The 22,905-nt window shown below is 44.9% G+C and overlaps 3 protein-coding genes across 5 annotated transcripts; all 3 read left to right on the top strand.

Moving 5' to 3' along the window:
* Positions 1 to 74: 74 nt before the first annotated feature.
* LOC128403728 (protein MRP-126-like) lies at positions 75 to 3,814 on the top strand. The gene is made up of 3 exons (XM_053368770.1): positions 75 to 166; positions 2,781 to 2,944; positions 3,630 to 3,814. Exons 2-3 carry the CDS (start codon positions 2,804 to 2,806, stop codon positions 3,765 to 3,767), a joined length of 279 nt encoding a protein of 92 aa, XP_053224745.1. The 5' UTR covers positions 75 to 166; positions 2,781 to 2,803; the 3' UTR covers positions 3,768 to 3,814.
* A 3,031-nt stretch (positions 3,815 to 6,845) lies between these two features.
* LOC128403727 (protein MRP-126-like) lies at positions 6,846 to 9,378 on the top strand. Of its 2 annotated transcripts, none has more exons than XM_053368769.1 (3): positions 6,846 to 6,918; positions 8,388 to 8,551; positions 9,069 to 9,378. In XM_053368769.1, the coding sequence occupies exons 2-3, from the start codon at positions 8,411 to 8,413 to the stop codon at positions 9,204 to 9,206; spliced, it is 279 nt and encodes a 92-aa protein (XP_053224744.1). In that variant the 5' UTR covers positions 6,846 to 6,918; positions 8,388 to 8,410; the 3' UTR covers positions 9,207 to 9,378. The 2 variants fall into 2 exon arrangements, with proteins under 2 accessions (XP_053224744.1, XP_053224743.1); XM_053368768.1 differs by lacking the exon at positions 6,846 to 6,918 and adding an exon at positions 6,962 to 7,127.
* Positions 9,379 to 12,066: 2,688 nt separating this feature from the next.
* Positions 12,067 to 14,840, top strand: LOC128403714 (protein S100-A10-like). 2 transcript variants are annotated; one of them, XM_053368743.1, is made up of 3 exons: positions 12,067 to 12,156; positions 13,900 to 14,063; positions 14,574 to 14,840. In XM_053368743.1, the coding sequence occupies exons 1-3, from the start codon at positions 12,075 to 12,077 to the stop codon at positions 14,709 to 14,711; spliced, it is 384 nt and encodes a 127-aa protein (XP_053224718.1). In that variant the 5' UTR covers positions 12,067 to 12,074; the 3' UTR covers positions 14,712 to 14,840. The 2 variants fall into 2 exon arrangements, with proteins under 2 accessions (XP_053224718.1, XP_053224719.1); XM_053368744.1 differs by lacking the exon at positions 12,067 to 12,156 and adding an exon at positions 12,285 to 12,361.
* Positions 14,841 to 22,905: the final 8,065 nt, after the last annotated feature.

Genomic DNA, 22,905 nt, shown 5'->3' with positions numbered 1-22,905 from the left:
GGTTAAATGGTTCAACATGGGAGTGTCATTTGAGAAGGAGCAAAGATTTCATAAGTGGGGTGGGGGTGGGAGCAGGATTCTAGATGGGGTATAAGAGGTGGGAGCGATTTAGGGCTCTTCCTCCAACTTTGGCGCATTCGAACTCTCTTGTTTATCACCAACCAAGGTAAGCTGAAGACTATGGGAAGCTTTCTTGGGTTCTTGTTGGGTTATACATTGGACATAGGGTGTTAAATCTTTTTGAGATTATCAGCTAGGGCAGGGACGAAAAACCTGTAGGCAAGGCTCCAGATGTTCTGGACTCCAACTCCCACCAGCCCCAGTCAGCGTTGCCAATGGACAAGGATAACAAAGTCTGGCAACATCTGGTGGACTGTAGGTTCCCCGTCGTTGCAGTAGCTCTAACACAATTCAAGGTGCTCACATAGGTATTTAAAGCCCTAAATGTCTCACTCGTTCCCTGCAGAACCTCTCAAGTGATATTGTCTTTGTAGGTCCATCACTCTCTGGAGTTCGGTTGGTGATGGTGGCCTGGAGAAGACCTTCTCTGTGGCAGCCCCTTAGTTGTGAATCTCCTTCCACAAAGAGGTTCATCGTAGAATATTAGAGTTGGAAGGGACCCAAAGGTTCATCTCGTCTAATCCCTTGCAATGCAGGAATCACAGCTAAAGCATCCATTGTAGATGACCATCCAACCTCTGCTTAGAAACCTCCAAGGAAGGAGAGTCTACAACTTCCTGAGGGAGTCCATTCCACTGTCAAACAGCTCTTACTGTCAGAAAGTTATTCCTGTTTAGTCGGAATCTCCTTTCTTTAACTTGAATCCATTGGCACATTCCAGCACCTTCATTATACAGCTTCCAGTGTAGATGCATCACTTTATGCTGGCTTTTGACACTTGTAAGTTGCTTTAAATGGGTTTTAATATAGTGCTTTAAGGTTGAAACCTGTCTTGGGACCTTACGGGAAAAGGTGGAGAATAATGACAATCTCAGTACTTTGTGAGTATGGTGGAACCCCGGATTGCGGACATAATCCATGATGGAGGCATGTCTGCAACCTGCAGCGCCGTGTCGGCACACGCGTGGAGCTTTCCTCTCCCCTCCACCAAATCTGTTCTGGGAGTTCCCCCAACCTTCTGGAGCGGATGTAGGGTGGGGAGCCTAGGGAGATAAGGTAAAGTTCTGTTACGTAAGTTGAGATTCTTCTGCTAACAGAATAACTTGGAGGTGTCCAGACCAAGATATTTAAGAGTATCCCTGGCAGCATCTATAGATTTACATTTAACAACAACCATCTCCTTGCACTCTGTTGCACCAACGCATTATGAAAACTCTCCATTTCTGAAGAAAACAATTCCAAGGCTGTCCACTCTCTTTGCCCCTGGCTGTATTAGTCAATTTCACCATGTTCACTAGGTCTCCAGATTTTGCTTATCTACTTGAGATATTTATCTTTATATTTTTGAGTTTTTCGAGTTTTGACAGATAGGCAGAAAACATGTATTATCCTTTTCTACGAAAAGAAGTGCTGGAACTCACCGTGAATGGCTCACTTGTTCTCTTATTATGGCAGTGGCGCCCACCTGACTTTTCCTGAGTTCTGGCACAAAAAAACCCCCTTGTGTATCGCAATTTAAGGCCGGATCTTTAACAAAGTAAAAAACGAAAATAACAGACAGGTTTGTCAGGAGTGCACATCCTGGGGTTATTTCCATTTCCCTTATTGCATGATGGCAAAATTACATTCTTTTAAGATAGTCCCCAATACATGTTGCATGTTTGCAGTAGAAACTTGAGTAAGTAGATAATGCAATCAATGAATATGTAAGTAGTTCTACAGGTAAGCCATCTGAACAACACTTAAATGAACTAAATAAAAAAACAGAATTCAAATGGAGAGCTGTCCTGTGCTAAGTAGGAGACATGGTCACTCTATTCTTAATCCGCAGAATGCCGCGGCGAGACTCCTTATGGGGTCTTCGCTGCGAGACCACATTCATCCGGTGCTATATCAGCTGCACTGGCTCCCGGTGGAGTACAGGATCAGGTTTAAGGTGCTGGTTTTAACCTTTAAAGCCCTATACGGCCTAGGACCCTCGTACCTACGGGACCGCCTCTCCTGGTATGCCCCACAAAGAAACCTACGGTCCGCAAATAAAAACATCCTGAAGGTCCCAGGCCTCAGAGAGGTTAGGCTGGCCTCAACTAGAGCCAGGGCCTTCTCGGCTGCGGCTCCAATCTGGTGGAACGCTCTGTCACAAGAGACTAGGGCCCTGCGGGACCTGACATCCTTCCGCAGGGCCTGCAAGACAGAGTTGTTCCACCAGGCCTTTGGTCAGGGCGCAGCCTGACTCCCTCCTCTGGCAACCTGCACAGAGTTTTGCTTAATGGTTGCCATCAACTTGCTTTCAATTAATTTTTATAATGAAATATTTTTAGAATGTTGGTTTATTTGATTGTTTGATTATTTGATTGTTGTTAGCCGCCCTGAGCCCGGCTTCGGCTGGGGAGGGCGGAATATAAATAAAATTTATTATTATTATTATTATTATTATTATTATTATTATTATTATTATCCTGAAGAATTATAAAATCAAAGATTTGGAAGGGACCCTGAGGATAATCTAGTCTCAACTCCCTGCAATGTAGGAATATGCAGCTGCCCCATATGGGTATAAAACCAGCAGCCTTGCTGTTATCAGCGCTACGCTCTAACCAATTGAGCTATCCAACAAATAATCCAGGCAGAGCCACTCATGTGTTCCTATCAATTCCCAGGTTGCCACCAGAAGCCCTTCGGAATGTCCAAGCCCAAGACTCAGTTGCAACAACTTGCTGAACAATACATAGATCTCTACCACACGTACTCTGGGAATTCTGACAGCCTTGACAGGCAGGCATTTAAGAAGATGCTGGACGAGCAGTTTCCTGACACTGATGAGGTGAGGGGGAGATAAGAAGCAGCAGGGGCAAATGGGCAAAAAAGAGCCTGGAACACCCATTGGCACCAATGTGCAGGGTTCCTTCTGCCATGTTAAGACGGGGAGGAGCTGAAATCTCACCAGGTCTCTGCTTTGGAGCATGCTCAGCTACTCTGAAAACAAAGCATATCTAGGGAAGGGCAGATATGTCTGTTCCAGTATCTTTTGAGTCTTAAATTCCGTTCTCCCCATTTACGTTCCATTTAAAAAAAATGTTTATTGTAATTCTTTCCTATTAAACGTATTTTTGTATGCATTTTTGCCCAATATACCGTACACATTTTTGCAAAGCATATTTCCCTAATATGCTGCATTTTTGTATGTTATTATTGCATAGATGATCGATATAGACAGATAGATGGATTATAGATAAATATATAAATGATAGATAGAGATGAAAGATGATAAAGAAGGGAAGTAATTGATATTTTAAGGATGTAAAAATGAGTACTTTAAATTGTAAAACAGAACATTTAATTAAAAAGATAGAGAGATGATTGATGATTGATGATAGATAGATAGATAGATATATTTGTGCACATCTTACTGTAGCATATGAATTTTTATACATATTACTTGGCTGGGGAAATGCAACAATCACATTTGAAGTCTTCTCCCCTCCATTTCCCCACCCCTAACACTGCAGTCTCCCTTGAAGAAACAAAAGAGGGACCAGCTCTTCAAGGAGGCGGACATAAGCAAGGATGGCAAACTGAGTTTTGTTGAAGTGGGCCACCTGATTGCAAAATTTATCGCTGAAACTCATGACAAACTCCACAAGTAAGAAGGGCGTCCCCCTGGCCACTGGGAAAATGGCCCAGCAAATCCTCCAGGAGACGTCAGAGGAGTGTTGGATACTAACCTCCCAAATATTCACAAACCCCTATCCGCATTCACTAGCGTGGAATGTAATTGCTTTGGCAAAAGAATAAGAAATAAACATTTTACTTGGAAATCACTGGGTGTCTTATTTCAACCTCAGTCTGACAAACTGCAGTGTTACTGCCTTTTCTATATTCAATCTCTTGCCTGGGAGACTATGGAAGATTAGCTTCTTCACACACCTCTGCCTACCTTGCAGGTTGTTTGCGATACATGTGGGCATCTAGTCCTTGCTCAGGGATCCGTCAATAGAAACCTCCTCTGGTGTGGTGGCTAGGAGACGAGGCTTTGTTTGATTTATTTCTTGTATTTATCTCCCCTCTTTCTTCCAAGGAGCTCAAGGTTCTGTACATAATTCTCCTCCTCCTCATTTTATCTCCACAACAACCCTTATGTATTAGGTTAGGCTGGGAGAGACTGGCCTCAGTTCACCCAGTGAATTTCATGGCTGAGTGGGGACTTGAACCCTGGTCTTCCAGTGCCTAGTCTAGCGCTCTAATCACTATACCACACTGTCTCTCTCAGTTCAACTCTACAATTCCGTGATTCTTGGGACAGCTTCTTATTCCTGCAATGCAGGAAGTTGGGACCAGATTATCCTCAGGGTCGCTTCCAACTTTGCAATTCTATGATTCTAAGGTGTCCATGTGTCCTATTTAGCCCAGGGCAGTTCTCTATTTGAACTCTATTTTTTATTTAGCTCATTTAAGTGTTGTTCATATGACTTGAGGGACACGGGAGGCACTGTAGGTTAAACCACAGAGCCTAGGACTTGCCAATCAGAAGGTCGGCGGTTCGAATCCCCGCGATGGGGTGAGCTCCCGCTGCTCGGTCCCTGCTCCTGCCAACCTAGCAGTTCGAAAGGACGTCAAAGTGATATCAAAGTAAGTCATATGACTTACATCAGGGGTCAGCAAACTTTTTCAGCAGGGGGCCGGTCCACTGTCCCTCAGACCTTGTGAGGGGACGGACTATTTTTTTTTGGGGGGGAATGAATGAATTCCTATGCCCCACAAATAACCCAAAGATGCATTTTAAATAAAACCGCACATTCTACTCATGTAAAAACACCAGGCAGGCCCCACAAATAACCCAGAGATGCCTTTTAAATAAAAGGACATATTCTACTCTTGGAAAAACATGCTGATTCCTGGACTGTCTGTGGGCCAGATTTAGAAGGCGATTGGGCTGCATCTGGCCCCTGGGCCTTAGTTTGTCTACCCATGACTTACATATATAACTACTTACATATTGATTATTTCCATTATCTACTTACCCAAGTTTCTACTGCAAACACGCAATATGTATTGGGACTATCTTAAAAGAACATAGTTTTGCCATGATGCAGAGAAATGCAAATGATATCAGGATGTGCACTCCTGACAAACCGGTCTGTTATTTTCGTTTTTTAGTCAGTTAAAGATCTGGGCTTAAATTGTGATACACAGGGGTTTTTTTGAGCCGGAACTCAGCAAAAGTCAGGTGGGCACCATTGCCATTATAAGAGAACAAGTGAGGCATTCACGGTGAGTTCCAGCACTTCTTTTCCTAGAAAAGGGTAATACATGTTTTCTGCCTAAGTATCTGTCAAAACTCGAAAAACTCAAAAATAGAAAGATAAACATCTCAAGTGGATATGCAGTTCTGGAGACCTAGTAAACATGGTGAAATTGACTAATACAGCCGGGGGCAGAGACAGTGGACAGCCTTGGAACTGTTTTCTTCAGAAATGGAGAGTTTTCATAATGCGTTGGTGCAAGGAAATGGTTGTTGTTAAATGTAAATCCATAGATGATGCCAGGGATACTCTTAAATGTCTTGGTCTGGACACCTCCAAGTTATTCTGTTAGCACAAGAATCTCAACTTACATAAACAGAACCTTACCTTTCTTATCTCCCTAGCCTCCCCCCCCCTACATCTGCTTCAGAGGGTTGGGGAAACTCCCAGAACAGATTTGGTGAAGATGACAGGGAGGGGAGAGGGAAGGCCCTCCCCCAGGCCACTGTCACCAACCAATCTCCAGAGAGCGATGGAGCTGCAAAGAGGGTCCCTTTGGCCAATCATGTCACTTGAGAGGGTCTGTAGGGAAGGAGGCAGCCCTTGAGATAATTAGGGAGCAAGACATTTAGGGCTTTAAACACCAATGTGAGCACCTTGAACTGGGCTGGAGCTGCTTACAATCTTCCAAAGCTTGCCGTACATTGTCATCCTTGTCCATTGACTTTTAGACACTTCAGGATCTAAGTAATGAAATAACTATTTTTTTGTGTATAAGACTATTTTTTTTAAAAAAAATTGAAGTTTAAAATATGGTGTCATCTTATACACTGATAGTGCATAGTGCATATTCTTAATTTTGATTCTCAGAAAATAAGGGGCGTTTTTTACACGGGTGCATGTTATACACCAAAAATACTATAATTAATATGTAAGTCACTGTATATGTAAGCCATATGAGCCACAATTAAATGAGCTACATAAAAAACAGAATTCAAATAGAGAGCTGTCCTGTGTTAGGTAGGACACATGGACACTATTGTTGATCCTGAAAAATCATAGAATTGCCGAGTTGGAAGAGACCCTGAGGATCACCCAGTCTCAACTCCTGGAATTGCAGAAATAAGAAGCTGTCCCATATGAGGATAAAGCATGCACAAGAATGCATGTTGTTTTCAGAAACTTCGGGCCCTACCTATATCCACAAAACAGTTTAACTGCAATATGTTTTATGAATTCTAAGAATGCAATGTTGACCAGAGGCTGTAAACTTGGGGCTCCTAAATGACGGACAGTGATTGGCCACAAGCTGCAAGGAGGGAACCCCAGCCCCCAAAGGTGTCTTGCTGAGAGAAGATATTCCTCAGATACCTTGAGCGCAGGGTGCTTGTGGTTAATGTGTGCAACCGGGGAGTGTCATTTGAGAAGGAGCAAACATTTCGCAAGTGGAGGGGGGTGGGAGCAGGTTTCTAGGTGGGGTATAAGAGGTGGGAGCGATTTAGGGCTCTTCATCCAACTTTGGCGCATTCGAACTCTCTTGTTCACCACCACCGAGGTAAGCTGAAGACTATGGGAAGCTTTCTTGGGTTCTTGTTGGGTAATACATTGGACATAGGGTGATAAATCTTCTTGAGATTATCAGCTAGGGCAGGGACGAAAAATCTGTAGGCAAGGCTCCAGATGCTCAGGATTCCAACTCCAACCAGCCCCAGCCAGCATGGTCAACGGACAAGAATGACAAAGTCCAGGAACCTTTGAAGGATTGTAAGTTCCCCATCATTGCAGCTGCTCCAGCCCAATTCAAGGTGCTCACATTGGTGTTTAAAGCCCTGAATGTCTCACTCCTTATTTATCTCAAGGGCTGCCTCCTTCCCTACGGACCCTCTCAAGTGACATGATTGGCCAAGGGGACACTCTTTGCAGCTCCATCGCTCTCTGGAGCTTGGTTGATGGCCTTCCCTCTCCCCTCCCTATCACCCCCACCAAATCTGTTCTAAGAGTTTTCCCAACCCTCTGGAGCAGTTTTTTTTTGGGGGGGGGGTGGGAGCAGGGGGGTGGAAAGAGAGCCTAGGTGAAGTTCTGTTATGCAAGTGGAGATTCTTGTGCTAACAGAATAACTTGGAGGTGTCCAGACCAAGACATTTAAGAGTATCCCTGGCAGCACCTATGGATGTACATTTAACAGCAACCATTTCCTTGCACTCTGTTGCACCAACACATTATGAAAACTCTCCATTTCTGAAGAAAACAGTTCCAAGGCTGTCCACTCTCTTTGCCCCTGACTGTATTAGTCAATTTCACCATGTTTACTAGGTCTCCAGATTTTGCTTATCTACTTGAGATATTTATCTTTCTATTTTTGAGTTTTTCGAGTTTTGACAGATACTTAGGCAGAAAACATGTATTACACTTTTCTAGGAAAAGAAGTGCTGGAACTCACCGTGAATGCCTCACTTGTTCTCTTATAATGGCAATGGCGCCCACCTGACTTTTGCTGAGTTCCGGATCAAAAAACCCCCTGTGTATTGCAATTTAAGGCCGGATCTTAACCAACTAAAAAACAAAAATAACAAACAGGTCTGTTGGGAGTGCACATCCTGGGGTTATTTCTCTTATTGCATGATGGCAAAATTACATTCTTTAAAGATAGTCCCCAATACATGTTGCCTGTTTGCGTTAGAAACTTCAGTATTTAAGTAATGTAACTAATCAATATGGAAGTCGTTGTACATGTAACCATATGAACAACATGTAAATGAGCTAAATGAAAAACAGAATTCAAATAGAGAGCTGTCCTGTGTTACGTAGGTCAGATGGACACCACCTTATTGATCCTGAAGAATCATAGAATTGCAAAGTTGGAAGGGGACCCTGAGGATAATCTGGTCCCAACTCCCTGCATTGCAGGAATAAGAAGCTGTCCCATATGGGGATCAAACCTGTAACCTTTGTGTTATCAGCAGCATGCTCTAACCAACTGAACTACCCAGGCAGAGCCGCTCATGTGTTCCTATCAATTCCCAGGTTGCCACCAGAAGCCCTTCGGAATGTCCAAGCCCAAGACTCAGTTGCAACAACTTGCTGAACAATACATAGACCTCTACCACACGTACTCTGGGAATTCTGACAGCCTTGACAAGCAGGCATTTAAGAAGATGCTGGAGGAGCAGTTTCCTGACACTGATGAGGTGAGGGGAGATAAAAAGAGGCAGGGGCAAATTCTGGCCACTCAAGGGCCTGGGACACCCATTGGCACCAATGTGCAGGGTTCCTTCTGCCACGTTAAGACGGGGAGGAGCTGAAATCTCACCAGGTCTCTGCTTTGAAGGATGCTCAGCTACTCTGAAAACAAAGCATATCTAGGGGTGGGCAGCTATGTCTGTTTCAGTCTCTTCAGTCTTAAATTCCACTCTCCCCATTTGCGCTGCATTTTTTCAAAAAATGTTTATTGTAATTCTTTCCTATTAAAGATATTTTTGTATGCATTTTTGCCCAATATACCCATTTTTGCAAAGCACCTTTCCCTAATATGCTGCATTTTTGTTTGTTATTATTGTGTAGATATATGGTGTGTGTGTGTGTGTGTGTGTAGAGCACACTTTACTGTAGCATATGAATTTTTATACGTATTACTTGTGGCTGGGGAAATGCAACAAACACATCTGAAGTCTTCTCTCCTCCATTTCTCCACCCCCAACACTGCAGTCTCCCTTGAAGCAACAAAAGAGAGACCAGCTCTTCGAGGAGGCAGACATAAACAAGGATGGCAAACTGAGTTTTGCTGAAGTGGGACGCCTGGTTGCAAAATTCATTGCTGAAACTCATGAGAAACTCCGCAAGTAAGAAGGGCGTCCCCTTGGCCACTGGAAAAAATAGGTCCAGCAAATCCTCCAGGAGACGTCAGAGGAGTGTTGGATACTAACCTTCCAAATATTCACAAACCCCTATCCGCATTCACTATCTTGGAATGCAATGCTTTGGCAAAAGAATAAGAAATAAACATTGAACTTGGAAATCATTTGCTGTCTTATTTCAACCTCAGTCTGACAAACTGCAGTGTTACTGCCTTTTCTATATTCAATCTCTTTCCTGGGAGACTATGGAAGATTAGCTTCTTCACGCACCTCCTTCCATCTTAGAAGTTCATTCTCATCTAGGTCAAGTATTTGAATTTCCCAGACATAGCCGAAATTCCGATGTCAGAAACAGTGTCCGGGAGGAAACCACTGAAATGTCAGAGTGTATGGCAACCCATGTCAATTTGGGCGAATTTAATTTAAAATAGCTCAAAAACTTTCTTTCGTTTTTGAGATCTTGCAAAACTAAATAAAGCTTAACAACCCCCCCCAAACTTTTTTTGGAATATGTCAACCCTACTCTACCGAGAAGCAACCCTTGGTGTGATTGTTGCAGTGTTGGAGCCAAGAGCAGTGGTGCAGTATTTGGGGGTGGGGAGCACAGGGCCAGTCGCCCCAGGAGCAAAATTGTTAGGGGGCATAAAATTTCAACACTCAGTGCTGCCTCAATACAGCTGTGCGCTTCCATTCCTGGGCTCCATTGAAAACAGCTTCTCCATGGAAACCAGGAAAAGAGCTTTCCAGACGATGGAACGACTCTTCTTTCCTTATCTCTATGGCTGCAATCTCTTGGTTGACGCAGACGCTGTTAGGCAGCTGAATGCATATGCGTATTCCGTCTCCCTCCCTCCCTCCCTCCCTCCCTCCCTCCCTCCCTCCCTGCACCGCCCCGCCCTGTGTGCTGGCAACCCACGTTATGCCACTGGCTGAGAGTCTGGGGTTCAAATCTCCACTCATCTATGATTCTTTGTGGGTGTGACCTTGGGGCACTCACTGTCTCTCACAACAACCCTGTGAGGTAGCTTAGGCTGGGAGTGGGAGACTGGCCCCAGCTCACCCAGTGAGGTCCATGGCTGCATGGGGACTTGAACCCTGGTCTTCCAGAGCCTAGTCTAACCCTCTAATCACTACTCCACACTGGCTCTGTCAGCTCAACTCACACGGGTTCAAATCTCCACTGCCTCCTGAGCTGACAGCTGCAAAGAGGGAATCAGCAAGAGCCTTGGGCCACCCTGGCCAAATCTTATTAACTTCCATTCTGAAATATGGCAGGCTGATGCACAGGTGTAAATGTGGCTGGAGGGTTTTCCCTTTCTCCTCTCTTCCTGGACTTCGCCTCCTCTACCGTAGGAGCAGGAGGAGGAAGAGAAGGGAGTGGGTGGACAGGGGTACCCTTGTTTTTTGGAGAAGGAGGAGTGTGTGTGCATGTGTGTGCTAAAAATGGTGGCAGGAGCTGCTGTACTAATGGCCGTACCTTGGGCTTTTTTTGAGCTGGAACTTAATGGAAGACTAAGAGAAGAAGAGTTTGGATTTAATATCCTGCTTTATCACTACCCTAAAAGGTAAAGGGACCCCTGACCATTAGGTCCAATCGTGACCGACTCTGGGGTTGCGGCCCTCATCTCGCTTTACTGGCCGAGGGAGCTGGCGTACAGCTTCCGGGTCATGTGGCCAGCATGACTAAGCCGCTTCTGGTGAACCAGAGCAGTGCACGGAAACGCCGTTTACCTTCCCGCCGAAGTGGTACCTATTTATCTGCTTGCACTTTGACGTGCTTTCGAACTGCTAGGTTGGCAGGAGCTGGGACTGAGCAATGGGAGCTCACTCTGTCGTGGGGATTTGAACCACCGACCTTCTGATCGGCAAGCTCTGTGGTTTAACCCACAGTGCCACCCGCGTCCCTTTATCACTACCCTAAGGAGTCTCAAAGCGGCTAACATTCTGCTTTCCCTTCCTCCCCCACAACAAACACTCTGTGAGGCGAGTGGGGCTGAGACACTTCAAAGAAGTGTGACTGGCCCAAGGTCACCCAGTAGCTGCATGTGGAGGAGAGGAGATGCGAACCCGGTTCACCAGATTACGAGTCCACCGCTCTTAACCACTACACCACACTGGCTCTCTCAGTTCTGGAACTCAGTTCTGGCACCCCTCTGGTGCTTGCCATCGCCAATATAAGAGAACAGGGCAGGTGTCCATGGTGAGTTCCGGCACCTCTTTTTCTAACCACTTTGGGAATCGAGACATTCAGGACAAAGTCTCAAAGCCATGGTGGCTTAACATTTTTTTGTGACTGTCCCGTCAAAATCGGGTCACTTATAGGGTGTCTCTGAAGAGGTGTGTGAAGAAGGAATGAGGAACTGAAATTGATAGATCCATCAATCTCTACTTGTAGCCAGTGGGAGTCCTACTCAGAGTAAACCCATTGTAATAGACCCGGCTAACTCTAGTTCAATGTGTTTTAGCGGGGGCTGCTCTGGGTATAAGCTGGCTTCATAGGACCCATCGAAATCATTCAAACCATTGCAGCAAAAAATGCACCCAGCATGCATATTGCGCAAGAATGCATGCTGATTTGAGAAACTTCAGGCCCCACCTATATCCACAAAACAGTTCAACCGCAATATGATCCATGCATTCTAAGAAAGCAATGTTGCACAGATGGTATGAACTTGATGCTACTAAATGATGGACGGTGATTCGACACAAGTTGCAGGGAGGGAACCCCAGCCCCCAGAGGAAGATCTTAATCAGATATCTTGAACACATGGTGGTCAGGGTTAATGGGTGCAACTGGGGAGTGACAGTTGAGAAGGAGCAAAGATTTCATAAGTGGGGGGTCGGAGCAGAAATCTAGATGGGGTATAAGAGGTGGGAGCGATTTAGGGCTCTTCATCCAACTTTGGCACATTCGAACTCTCTTGTTCACCACCACCAAGGTAAGCTGAAGCTATGGGAAGCTTTCTTGGGTTCTTGTTGGGTAATACATTGGACATAGGGTGCTAAATCTTCTTGAGATTATCAGCTAGGGCAGGGATGAAAAAATTGTAGTTTTTCCAGATGCTTGGGATTCCAATTGCCACTAGCCCCAGCCAGCATGGTCAATGGACAAGGATGACAAAGTCCGGCAACCTTTGGAGGATTGTAAGTTCCCCATTTTGCAGCTGCTCCAGCCCAATTCAAGGTGCTCATATTGGTGTTTAAAGCCCTGGATGTCTCACTCCCTAACTATCTCAAGGGTTGTCTCCTTCCATACAGACCCCCGTTCTGAAAGTTTCCCCAACCCTCTGGAGCAGATATTTTTTTTTTGGGGTGGTGGGAGCCTAGGGAAACAAGAAAGGTAAAGTTCAGTTATGCAAGTGGAGATTCTTCTGCTAACAGAACAACATGGCTGTGTCCAGTCCAAGATATTTAAGAGTATCCTTGTCAGCACTTCAGGATTTACATTTAATAGCTACCATTTCCTTGCACTCTGTTGCACCAACACATTATGAAAACTCTCCATTTCTGAAGAAAACAGTTCCAAGGCTGTCCACTCTCTTTGCCCCTGGCTATATTAGTCGATTTCACCATGTTTACTAGGTCTCCAGGTTTTGCATATCTACTTGAGATATTTATCTTTATATTTTTGAGTTTTTTGAGTTTTGACAGATAGGCAGAAAGCATGTATCACCCTTGCTATTTTTCTAGGAAAAGAAGTGCCAGAACTCACCGTGAATGCCTCACTTGTTCTCTTATACAGTCATACCTTGGGTTGAATACACTTCAAGTTGTGAGAGTTCGAGTTGCGCTCCTTGGCAACCTGGAAGTAACGGAGCTCGTTACTTCCGGGTTTCGCCGCTTGCGCAGGCGCTCAAAATGACATCATGCGCATGAGCAGAAGCGGTGAAAAGCGACTCGTGCGTGCCCAGACGCGCCGTCGCTAGTTACATTTGATTCTAGATGTGAACGGGGCTCCGGAACGGATCCCGTTCATATCTAGAGGTACCACTGCAATGGCAATGGCGCCCACCTGACTTTTGCTGAGTTCCGGCTCAAAACCCCTCTGTGTATTGCAATTTATGGCCAGATCTTTAACCAACTAAAAAACAAAAATAACACAGAGGTCTGTTGCGAGTGCCCATCCTGGGATTATTTCCAGTGCTTTTTTTCTGGGGGTACACAGGGGTACACATACCCCTAAACATTTTTGAATCCAGGTTTGGCCTCATTGAGGAGCAGTATTTAAATATGAGTAGGAAAATGAGAATACCCCTAAACAATTTTTTTTAAGAAAAAAAAGCACTGGTTATTTCCATTTCCCTTATTGCATCATGGTAAAAATACATTCTTTTAAGATAGTTCGCAATACATGTTGCATGTTTGCAGTAGAAACTTGGGTAAGTAGATAATGCAATTGATCAATATGTAAGTAGGTGAACATGTAAGCCATCTGAACAGCACTTAAACGAGCTAAATAAAAAATAGAATCCAAAAGGAGAGCTGTCCTGTGTTAGGTAGGTCACATGGACACCTTATTCTTGATCCAGAAGAATCATAGAATTGCAGAGTTGGAAGGGAGCCTGAGGATCATCTGGTCCAAAGATGGGGATCAAACCTGCAACCTTGGGGTTATCAGCAATACGCTCTAACCAACTGAACTACCCAGGCAGAGCCGCTCATGTGTTCCTATCAATTCCCAGGTTGCCACCAGAAGCCCTTCGGAATGTCCAAGCCCAAGACTCAGTTGCAACAACTTATTGAACAATACATAGAACTCTACTACAGGTATTCTGGGAATTCTGACAGCCTTGACAAGCAGGCATTTAAGAAGATGCTGGAGGAGCAGTTTCCTGACACTGATGAGGTGAGGGGAGATAAGAGGAGGTAGGGGCAAATTCTGGCCACTCAAGGGCCTGGGACACCCACTGGCACCAATGTTCAAGGTTCCTTCGGCCAAGTTAAGATGGGGAGGGGCTGAAATCTCACCAGGTCTCTGCTTTGGAGCATGCTCAGCTACTCTGAAAACAAAGCATATCTAGGGGTGGGCAGATATGTCTGTTTCAGTCTCTTTTCAGTCTTAAAATCCGTTCTCCCCATTTGTGCTGCGTTTTTTTAAAAAATGTTTATTGTAATTCTTTCCTATTAAACATATTTTTGTAAGCATTTTTCCCCAATATACACATTTTTGCAAAGCACCTTTCCCTAATATGCTGCATTTTTGTTTGTTATTATTGCATATGTGTGTGTATATATATATATATATATGCACACTTTGCGCAACATATGAAATTTTATACATATTACTTGGGTGGGGAAATGCAACAATCACATCTGAAGTCTTTTTTTCTCCATTTCCCCACCCCTAACACTGCAGTCTCCCTTGAAGCAACAAAAGAGAGACCAGCTCTTTGTGGAGGCAGACATAAACAAGGACGGCAAACTGAGTTTTGCAGAAGTGGGCCGTCTGATTTCAAAATTCATTGCTGAAACTAATGACAAAGTCCGCAAGTAAGAAGGGCGTCCCCTTGGCCACTGGAAAAATGGCCCAGCAAGTCCTCCAGGAGATGTCAGAGGAGTGTTGGATACTAACCTTCCAAATATTCACAAACCGCTATCCGCATTCACTATCTTGGAATGTAATGCTTTGGCAAAAGAATAAAATAAACATTTAACTTGGAAATCATTTGGTGTCTTATTTCAACCTCAGTCTGACAAACTGCAGTCTTACTGGCTTTTCTATATTCAATCTCTTTCCTGGGAGACTATGGAAGATTAGCTTCTTCACACACCTCCTTCCATCTTAGAAGTTCATTCCCATCTAGGTCAAGTATTTTAATTTCCCCAGACATAGCTGGGATTTCAACATCAGAAACAGTGTCCGGGAGGAAACCACTGAAATGTCAGAGTGTATGGCAACCCATGTCGATTTGGGCGAATTTAATTTATAATAGCTCAAAGACTTCAGGTTGTTGTTTTTTTGAGATCTTGCACAACCAAATAAAGCTTAAAAACTCCCCCCACCCCCCCTTTTGAAATATGGCAATCCTAATATACCTATAAGCAACCCTTGGTGTGATTGTTGCAGTGTTGGAACTGAGAGCAGTGGTGCAGCAGGGCCAGTCGCCCCAGGAGCAAAATTGTTAGGGGGCGCAAAATTTCAACTCCCAGTGCTGCTTCAATAAAGCTGTGTGCTTCCATTCCTGGACTCCATTGAAAACGGCTTCCCCATGGAAACCAGGAAGAGAGCTTTCCAGACAATGGAACGACTCTTCTTTCCTTATCTCTACGGCTGCAATCTCGTTTGACGCAGACGCTGTTAGGCAGCTGAATGCGTATGCGTATTCCATCTGTCTCCCTCCCTCCCTCCCTCTCTCCCACTCTGCATGGCCCTGTGTTCTGGCAACCCATGTTATGCCACTGCCTGAGAGTCCGGGGTTCAAATCTCCACTCATCTATGAATCTTTGTGGGTGCGACCTTTGGGGCACTACTGTCTCAGCTTAACCTAGCATGCAAGGAGGGTTATGAGGATTTAACAGGGAGCAGGAGAAGCCACTATAGTCACCTTGAGCTACTTAGGAGGTAAAAACTGGGAGACCAGCAGCAGGTGGAACCAGATTCTCTTAAAATAAATTTTATTTGCAATCTTCACTTTTACAAGTTTTCACCTTTACATTCACCAACAGAAACCAATACACCATCAACTTCCCTTTCCCCCTTCCATAGTCCATTCTGGTTATCCTCTGCTGCTGCATATTATAATCCATGGGTACGCAAACAAAGGCCTGGAGGCCGGATTTGGCCCAATTGCCTTCTAAATCCAGCCTGCGGACAGTCCAGAAATCAGCATGTTTTTACATGAGTAGAATGTGCGCTTTTATTTAAAATGCACCTCTGGGTTATTTGTGGGGCATAGGAATTTGTTCATTCCCCACCCCCCAAAAATAGTCTGGCCCCCCACAAGGTCTGAGGGACAGTGGACCGGCCCCCTGCTGAAAAAGTTTGCAGACCTATGTTCTAGTCATTCTGTATTAATTCTTTCTCATTATCTCACAACTTAATTATATACTGCTAGTCCTTCTAACGTTTTAACTTGTTTACAGTTATCCTTCAAATAGTCTACAAATTTCCCCCACTCTTCCTTAAGTGCTTTCCCCCCTTCCTGACCTCTCGTTCTGTTAGTTAAACTTCCCATTTCTGCATAATCCATCAATTTTCACCCCCATCGTTCAGCCCGGACACAGAGATCCAGTGCCGAGGGCCTTCTGGTGATTCCCTCATTGCGAGAAGTGAGGTTACAGGGAACCAGACAGAGGGCCTTCTTGGTAGTGGCACCCGCCCTGTGGAATGCCCTCCTATCAGATGTGAAAGAAATAAGCAGCTATCTTATCTTTAAAAGACATCTGAAGGCAGCCCTGTTTAGGGAAGTTTTTAATATTTAATGCTGTACTGTTTTTAACACTCAATTGGAAGCTGCCCAGAGTGGCTGGGGAAGCACAGCCAGACGGGCGAGGTATAAATAATAAATTATTATTATATAATTTTGTCTGCCGTTTTTCCTTTGTTGGTTAACTGCTCCCTCCCTCCATTTCTGAGCAGCTGGAACCAGATCCAAGAACTGGCAGAACCAACGAATTCTAGTTTTGTCTCCATCCTCGTTCTCCTTACTGACATCCCCAAGGGCAACACTGACACCTAGAGAAGAGGCAGTTGACAGGCAGGAAAAAGCCCAGGGCTGGTTGATAGTAAGAACACAGCCGCCTGCTGAGAGCAGATTGGGACCTGGCAGACCAGGTTTCAAGCTCCCGGTCTGCTGTGAAGCTCTCTGCGTGTGACCTTCAATATCTTGAGTCCCCCTTCCTATCAGCGCACAGAAAACACGTTGTTCAATGATTCTTCAGAAACACAGCAAATACATTTCCTTTGCTCGTAATAACCGAGTTAGACATAACAATATGGTTAAAATCAACGCTGCACACAGGAAGAAGAACTTGCGAATCACAAATTAAATGCGTCAACATGAATTGAAGTTAAAAATATTGTAGCTGTTGCATAAGGGATTACTATTAAGATTGGACTGTAATTGGATTGAATAATAGTTTGAAAGCAGAATTAAAGGGAATTATTCAACCTTGAAATCTAGCACATGGGGGCCCACCTAAATTATGTAATTGGCTATTTGATTGATTGGTGTTTGAATTTGTATTGATAAGGCTAATATTGGATTTTTAAGATGGAAAACTAATAAAAATTATTACCCCCAAAAAAGAAAATAACCATGAAGTTAATAGCATATGATCCTCATAAAATATTGACATAATGGCAAAATATTAGGTAAGCTGAGAAACCCCAATTAAATCACAATTACCCAAATCAGCAAGGCTAGAACTGAACAACAAGCAAAAGGTGCTGTGCTCAAAGTAAGCAATAATTACACACAATTTTTTCCTTTGAAGGATATAATTTTTTCTTACCTTTCTCAAAGAAAAACAAGACCGCATGCCACAAAAGATCAAGCTTTATGTGAGGATTTGATAAAACATATGCCCCCAATACATACCTTGCAACTTCTGCAACAACTTTGATTAAACAAAGCCTACTATCACCAAAGTAAAATAAGGTTAGAAACATCTTAAGAAAACTACATCAGATGCAAACATTTGCTGCTTTTAATAAAGCGTATCAGTTGTGCAGACTTGTTATCGAAACCCAAGTTGTACAAGAATGTGTTTGGCTCACATTTGAGTGTGCTAAAAGTATCCAGGTGAAAAATAACATTCGTTTCATCTATGAGCAGGGGATAGAGAAAGTTGGGCCAAGTCAAGATTTTCTTTTTGTAACAAGAGATATAAGGCTATAGGTTCAAGATAGGGAACAGGGAGTAGCGATATTCCAGTGTGGCTTCCCTCTGAAGGCCAGGACAAAAATAGAAATGTACCTTTTATTCCCATTTTAATAAATGTAATGGTGCCTAGGGGTAAGAAACCAGCCGAAATGGGTGTAGAATTGGGGATATTTGCCACAGGTCTAGACAGTGCTTTTCCCTGGGGGTACGCATACCTCTAAACATTTTGTGAATCTAAGTTTGGCCTCATTGAGGGGCAGTATTTCAATATGAGGGACGCGGGTGGCGCTGTGGGTTAAAGCCTCAGCACCTAGGACTTGCCGATCGCATGGTCGGCGGTTCGAATCCCTGCGGCGGGGTGAGCTCCCGTCGTTCGGTCCCAGCGCCTGCCTACCTAGCAGTTCGAAAGCACCCTCGGGTGCAAGTAGATAAATAGGGACCGCTTACCAGCGGGAAGGTAAACGGCGTTCCGTGTGCTGCGCTGGCTCGCCAGATGCAGCTTGTCACGCTGGCCACGTGACCCGGAAGTGTCTCCGGACAGCGCTGGCCCCTGGCCTCTTGAGTGAGATGGGCGCACAACCCTAGAGTCTGGCAAGACTGGCCTGCACGGGCAGGGGTACCTTTACTTTACTTTTTATTTCAATATGGGTAGGAAAAAGAGAGTACCCCTAAACTTTTTTTAAGGAAAAAAGCAATAGTTCTAGACCTCACAGAAAGCAGACTTATAAGGAGTGCCTCACAGTGCCAACTTGAATTAAAAAAATGTTGGGCCCAGGTAAGCCCAGCCCTGCAAAATCGATCACATGACACAGCACATGCAGACCATTTGAATGGAAATGCCCATCGGCTTGGGGTGCATGCTGGCTCCCTCACATATTTTATTGGGGAGGCAAAGGGACCTCAGCACTTAGGAGTTAGCTCCTTCTTCCCAGGGCCAGATTTAGGTTTGATGAAGCCCTAGGCTACTGAAGGTAATGGGGCCCTTTATATGTCCAGCTGTCCTTTGCCAACAACAAATTGTCACTCTTTTTTGTGTTGAATATATGCTATATGGTAATTTACGGACCCAATAGGTATCTAAAGCCATTTGCGCATGTTGCCATGCAACCAGTCCATGCAGAATGTAGGCACCATACATATAGAAAGGAGCAAACCAGTGATATTTTAGGGAGCAGGCTAGCAGGCGTGGCCCATGACTTACATTATAGGTGTCACGGTCTGGTTCACGGGCGATCAAAGTCCCAGCTGGGGATGTCAGGGCCAGGGGCAAGATGGCGGGGTGGGAGCAGGAACGGGAGTCCAGAAGGCAGGAGTCAGGAAGCAAGGAGTCATGAAGTCAGGGGTCCGAGGATCAAGAAGCAAGGAGCCAAGGAGCCAAACGCAGCAGGGCAGTGAATGTGTTGCTGTGGAAAAGAGCCGAAGGGAAATGCTGACCTTATATCCCTTCCTGGCTCTTGCCACCAGGTGCTGTGAGTTACCAATCGGCCTCACCTGTGCGGCCACAGCTTGCCTCTTCAGAACAAACTTAGGAAGGCCCCAGTCCTGCAAAGTCCTATTGGTCACAGGGCCTGGCTCCTGCACACACACCTGACAACAGGAGCCTACACAACACAAAACACGGTTGCTGTATGCTGTTTTTATTTTATTTGTTTTTTATCTTATATTTTGGACATTCAGTTTTTTCCCCTTTAATTTTTTTGGGGTCCCCCAAGAGAGCAGGCCCCAATGCTATAGCTTGTTTAGCTTATACGTAAACCTGACACTGCTCGCATTCCTCACAGGGCACGTAGATGTGGTGCTGGTAAATGGCAGGCCATATCTGGCCAGGACTTGCAGGCAGGAATGCCTACCCAACCCTGAGTCGTGCTGGTGCATGAATCTCTCAAGTGAAAACAACACCCCAAAATGCATCGTTGATGAGCTAAACTGTGTGCAGAGGAGGGTGACGAAGATAGCAAAGATCCTGGAAACCAAGTTTTATGAGGAACGGTTGAGGGAGCTTGGTATGTTTTAGCCTGGAGAAGAGAAGACTGAGAGGGGATGTGATAGCCATCTTCAAATATTTGAAGGCCTATCTCATGGAAGATGGAGCAAGCAGGGGTTGGATGGTCACCTGTCAGGGATACTTCAGTTGTGATTCCTGCATTGCATGGCGTTGACCTCTGTGACCCTTGACATCTCTTCCAGCCCTACAATTCCTATTGGGAAAGATGCTGGGCCATAATATGTGCGTTAGGTCAAACTGCACTCAGTAATGGGTGTATTAGGAGAAATGGAGATGGGTTTTCATGGGGGCTTCAGCAAACAGATAAATCACCCACTGATGTGGAAATACGGTATACAGAACGCAAGACTGGAGAAATGAGGAACTGGAATTGGTAGATAAGCCCATCCCTCGTTGTAGCCAGTAGTTGTTCTTGCCTCAGAGAAAGCCTATTGGCATGAATAGACATGAATGACTCAGGTCTATTCACTTCAGTAGGTTTCCACAGAGTGTAAGTTGGTTGCACATAACCCACTGAACTCATTTCATCACAGCTGCAAAAAAATTTACCCAGCATAAAAGGTTGCACAACACTTAGTGTAGCTTCCCAGAAGCCCCAGGGCTACCCATGCTCTCAGCAGCAAACCGTTTTAATTAATTTATCTTCATTACATTCTAGGAAGCATAGAAAGGAAAAATATTGCGGCTGTCGAAAGTATGTTATACACTTGAAAGAAACGGACTGAGGCAACGTAAGATGGGCAGCTGATAAAAAACTGAAGAAAAGCACCATAAAGAGTAGGAAATATATATATATCACACACACACCCTACCACTGCAGTGTATCGCATATCCAAAACATATCCACCAGGCAGGTAAGCATGTTATTCATTCTCCCAGGATCGATGAGTTAAAAACAAATTACAAAATTTATACATAAAAATTCAAATGTATTTTACTGTTTTAGAAATATATCACATGAAAAGGAAAGGTGTGCCTACATCAAATAAAACTTATTGTATAGCGGTAACAGGGGTTCATAGAATTGTAGAGTTGGAGGGGACCCTGAGAATCATCTAACCCAGCGGTTCTCAACCTGTGGGTCCCCAGATATTGTTGGACTACAACTCCCATCATCCCTGACCACTGGTCATGCTGGCTAGGCATGATGGGAGTTGTAGTCCAACAACACCTGGGCACCCATTCTAGCCCAACCCCCTGCAATGCAGGAATACAATGCAGCTGTCCCATACGGGGATTGAACCTGCAACCTTGGTGTTACCATCACCACGGTCTAACCAGCTGAGCTACGCTGATATTGCTCTTCAATATTAGTAAATGCTATAAACTCAGACCACACCACAGTAAACATCTTTCTTAATCTGACCCTGTACCGTAGGAGCAGGGCCGTCTTTACCATATGTGCCGCCGGGGTGCAAAGATCCGCCCAGCGCCCCCAAATTGACTTTTATTGAGCTTTTTTTGGGAGGGGGGAAGTTGTTGACCTTTCTTCAGGGGGGAAATCGCTCACCTGTAACGACGACGCAGTGGAAGACTCATTGGGAAATATTTGACGCTACGTAGTAACGGAGTGAGGGACGCGGGTGGCGCTGTGGGTTAAACCACAGAGCCTAGGGCTTGCCAATCAGAAGGTCAGCAGTTCGAATCCCCACGACGGGGTGAGCTCCCGTTGCTTGGTCCCTGCTCCTGCCAACCTAGCAGTTCGAAAGCACGTCCAAGTACAAGTAGATAAATAGGTACCACTCCAGGTAAACGGCGTTTCAGTGCACTGCTCTGGTTCGCCAGAAGCGGCTTAGTCATGCTGGCCACATGACCCGGAAGCTGTACGCCGGCTCCCTCGGCCAATAAAGTGAGATGAGCGCCGCAACCCCAGAGTCGGTCACGACTGGACCTAATGGTCAGGGGTCATTTTACCTTTACCTAGTAACGGAGTGATGGAGGTAGGGCGGGGACTTTCGCTCCATTTCTTTTCATTGCCGCCGATCGAGAGGGACCGGTATATAGTAGGTATACATTTGGCACCCACCAGAATTCGTCGCCTGAGGGCCCTGCACCCCTTGCACCCCCGGGTAAAGACGGCCCTGCGTAGGAGCCATCTCCTAGGTTAATGGGCATTGCCATTCAAATGGTGTGCGTGCACCACATCATGTGATTGATTATGTGGGGTGGGGTTTACCTGGGGCCTACCCCAATATTTTATTTTGTTCAGTATTTTTATTCAACCCTGCTCTGTATAACCCTCATCTTGTTTGTTAATTTTCCTAAAAGCACATTGCGCAGTCCCATACCACTTGGTACCAGTTTGACAGTATAGCACCTGAGAGATATTTTCAATGCCTAACTATGGGCTTATTCCACACTGTCCGTTTGCCCAGATCTGTGCTTAGAAGCTCCACATCAGAGCGTTTTGTTTTTGCCCCTCAGCTTCTGCCGAAAAGCTGCTCTTTAGCGTTCCATCGGAACAAACTTCAATTTGGGTTTTCTGTTTGCTCCGATTGAGCTTTAAAGAGTGTGTTTTCGTGGGGAAAGCCCTCATAGCAAAAAAATAAAGGGTGCTTGGACATGGAGCTTTTAAGTGTGGACCATGTCCAGGAAGAGTGGAGGCAAACTAAGTGTGGGTAATAATAATAATAATTTATTATTTGTACCCCGCCCATCTGGCTGGGTTTCCCCAGCCACTTTGGGCGGCTTCCAACCAAGATTAAAAATACATTAAGTCCTATAACACTTCTTGCAGCTTGTAACAGGTGTCCAGCATGCTCCTTACTGCGTAAGTCTATGTTGCCTCCTGAAGAAAAACACAATGAAAACAACTGTGGTTCAATCTGTCGCTTTGTTGTTTTATTCATTTCAGTGAA

Source organism: Podarcis raffonei, chromosome 16 (assembly GCF_027172205.1).
Source record: "Podarcis raffonei isolate rPodRaf1 chromosome 16, rPodRaf1.pri, whole genome shotgun sequence".
NCBI classification, from domain to species: Eukaryota; Metazoa; Chordata; class Lepidosauria; order Squamata; family Lacertidae; genus Podarcis; species Podarcis raffonei.
Note: the sequence above shows the minus strand (reverse complement) of the source record. Positions and strands in the feature narration are given on the sequence as shown.

Bases quoted from the DNA above. Each gene is read 5' to 3' on its own strand.
- LOC128403727 (XM_053368769.1), top strand. From the start codon at position 8,411: ATGTCCAAGCCCAAGACTCAGTTGCAACAACTTGCTGAACAATACATA. The intron at 8,552-9,068 runs GTGAGGGGAGAT...CCAACACTGCAG, and splicing joins AGTTTCCTGACACTGATGAG to TCTCCCTTGAAGCAACAAAA.
- LOC128403728 (XM_053368770.1), top strand. From the start codon at position 2,804: ATGTCCAAGCCCAAGACTCAGTTGCAACAACTTGCTGAACAATACATA. The intron at 2,945-3,629 runs GTGAGGGGGAGA...CTAACACTGCAG, and splicing joins AGTTTCCTGACACTGATGAG to TCTCCCTTGAAGAAACAAAA.
- LOC128403714 (XM_053368743.1), top strand. From the start codon at position 12,075: ATGGGGTATAAGAGGTGGGAGCGATTTAGGGCTCTTCATCCAACTTTG. The intron at 12,157-13,899 runs GTAAGCTGAAGC...ATCAATTCCCAG, and splicing joins TCTTGTTCACCACCACCAAG to GTTGCCACCAGAAGCCCTTC. The intron at 14,064-14,573 runs GTGAGGGGAGAT...CTAACACTGCAG, and splicing joins AGTTTCCTGACACTGATGAG to TCTCCCTTGAAGCAACAAAA.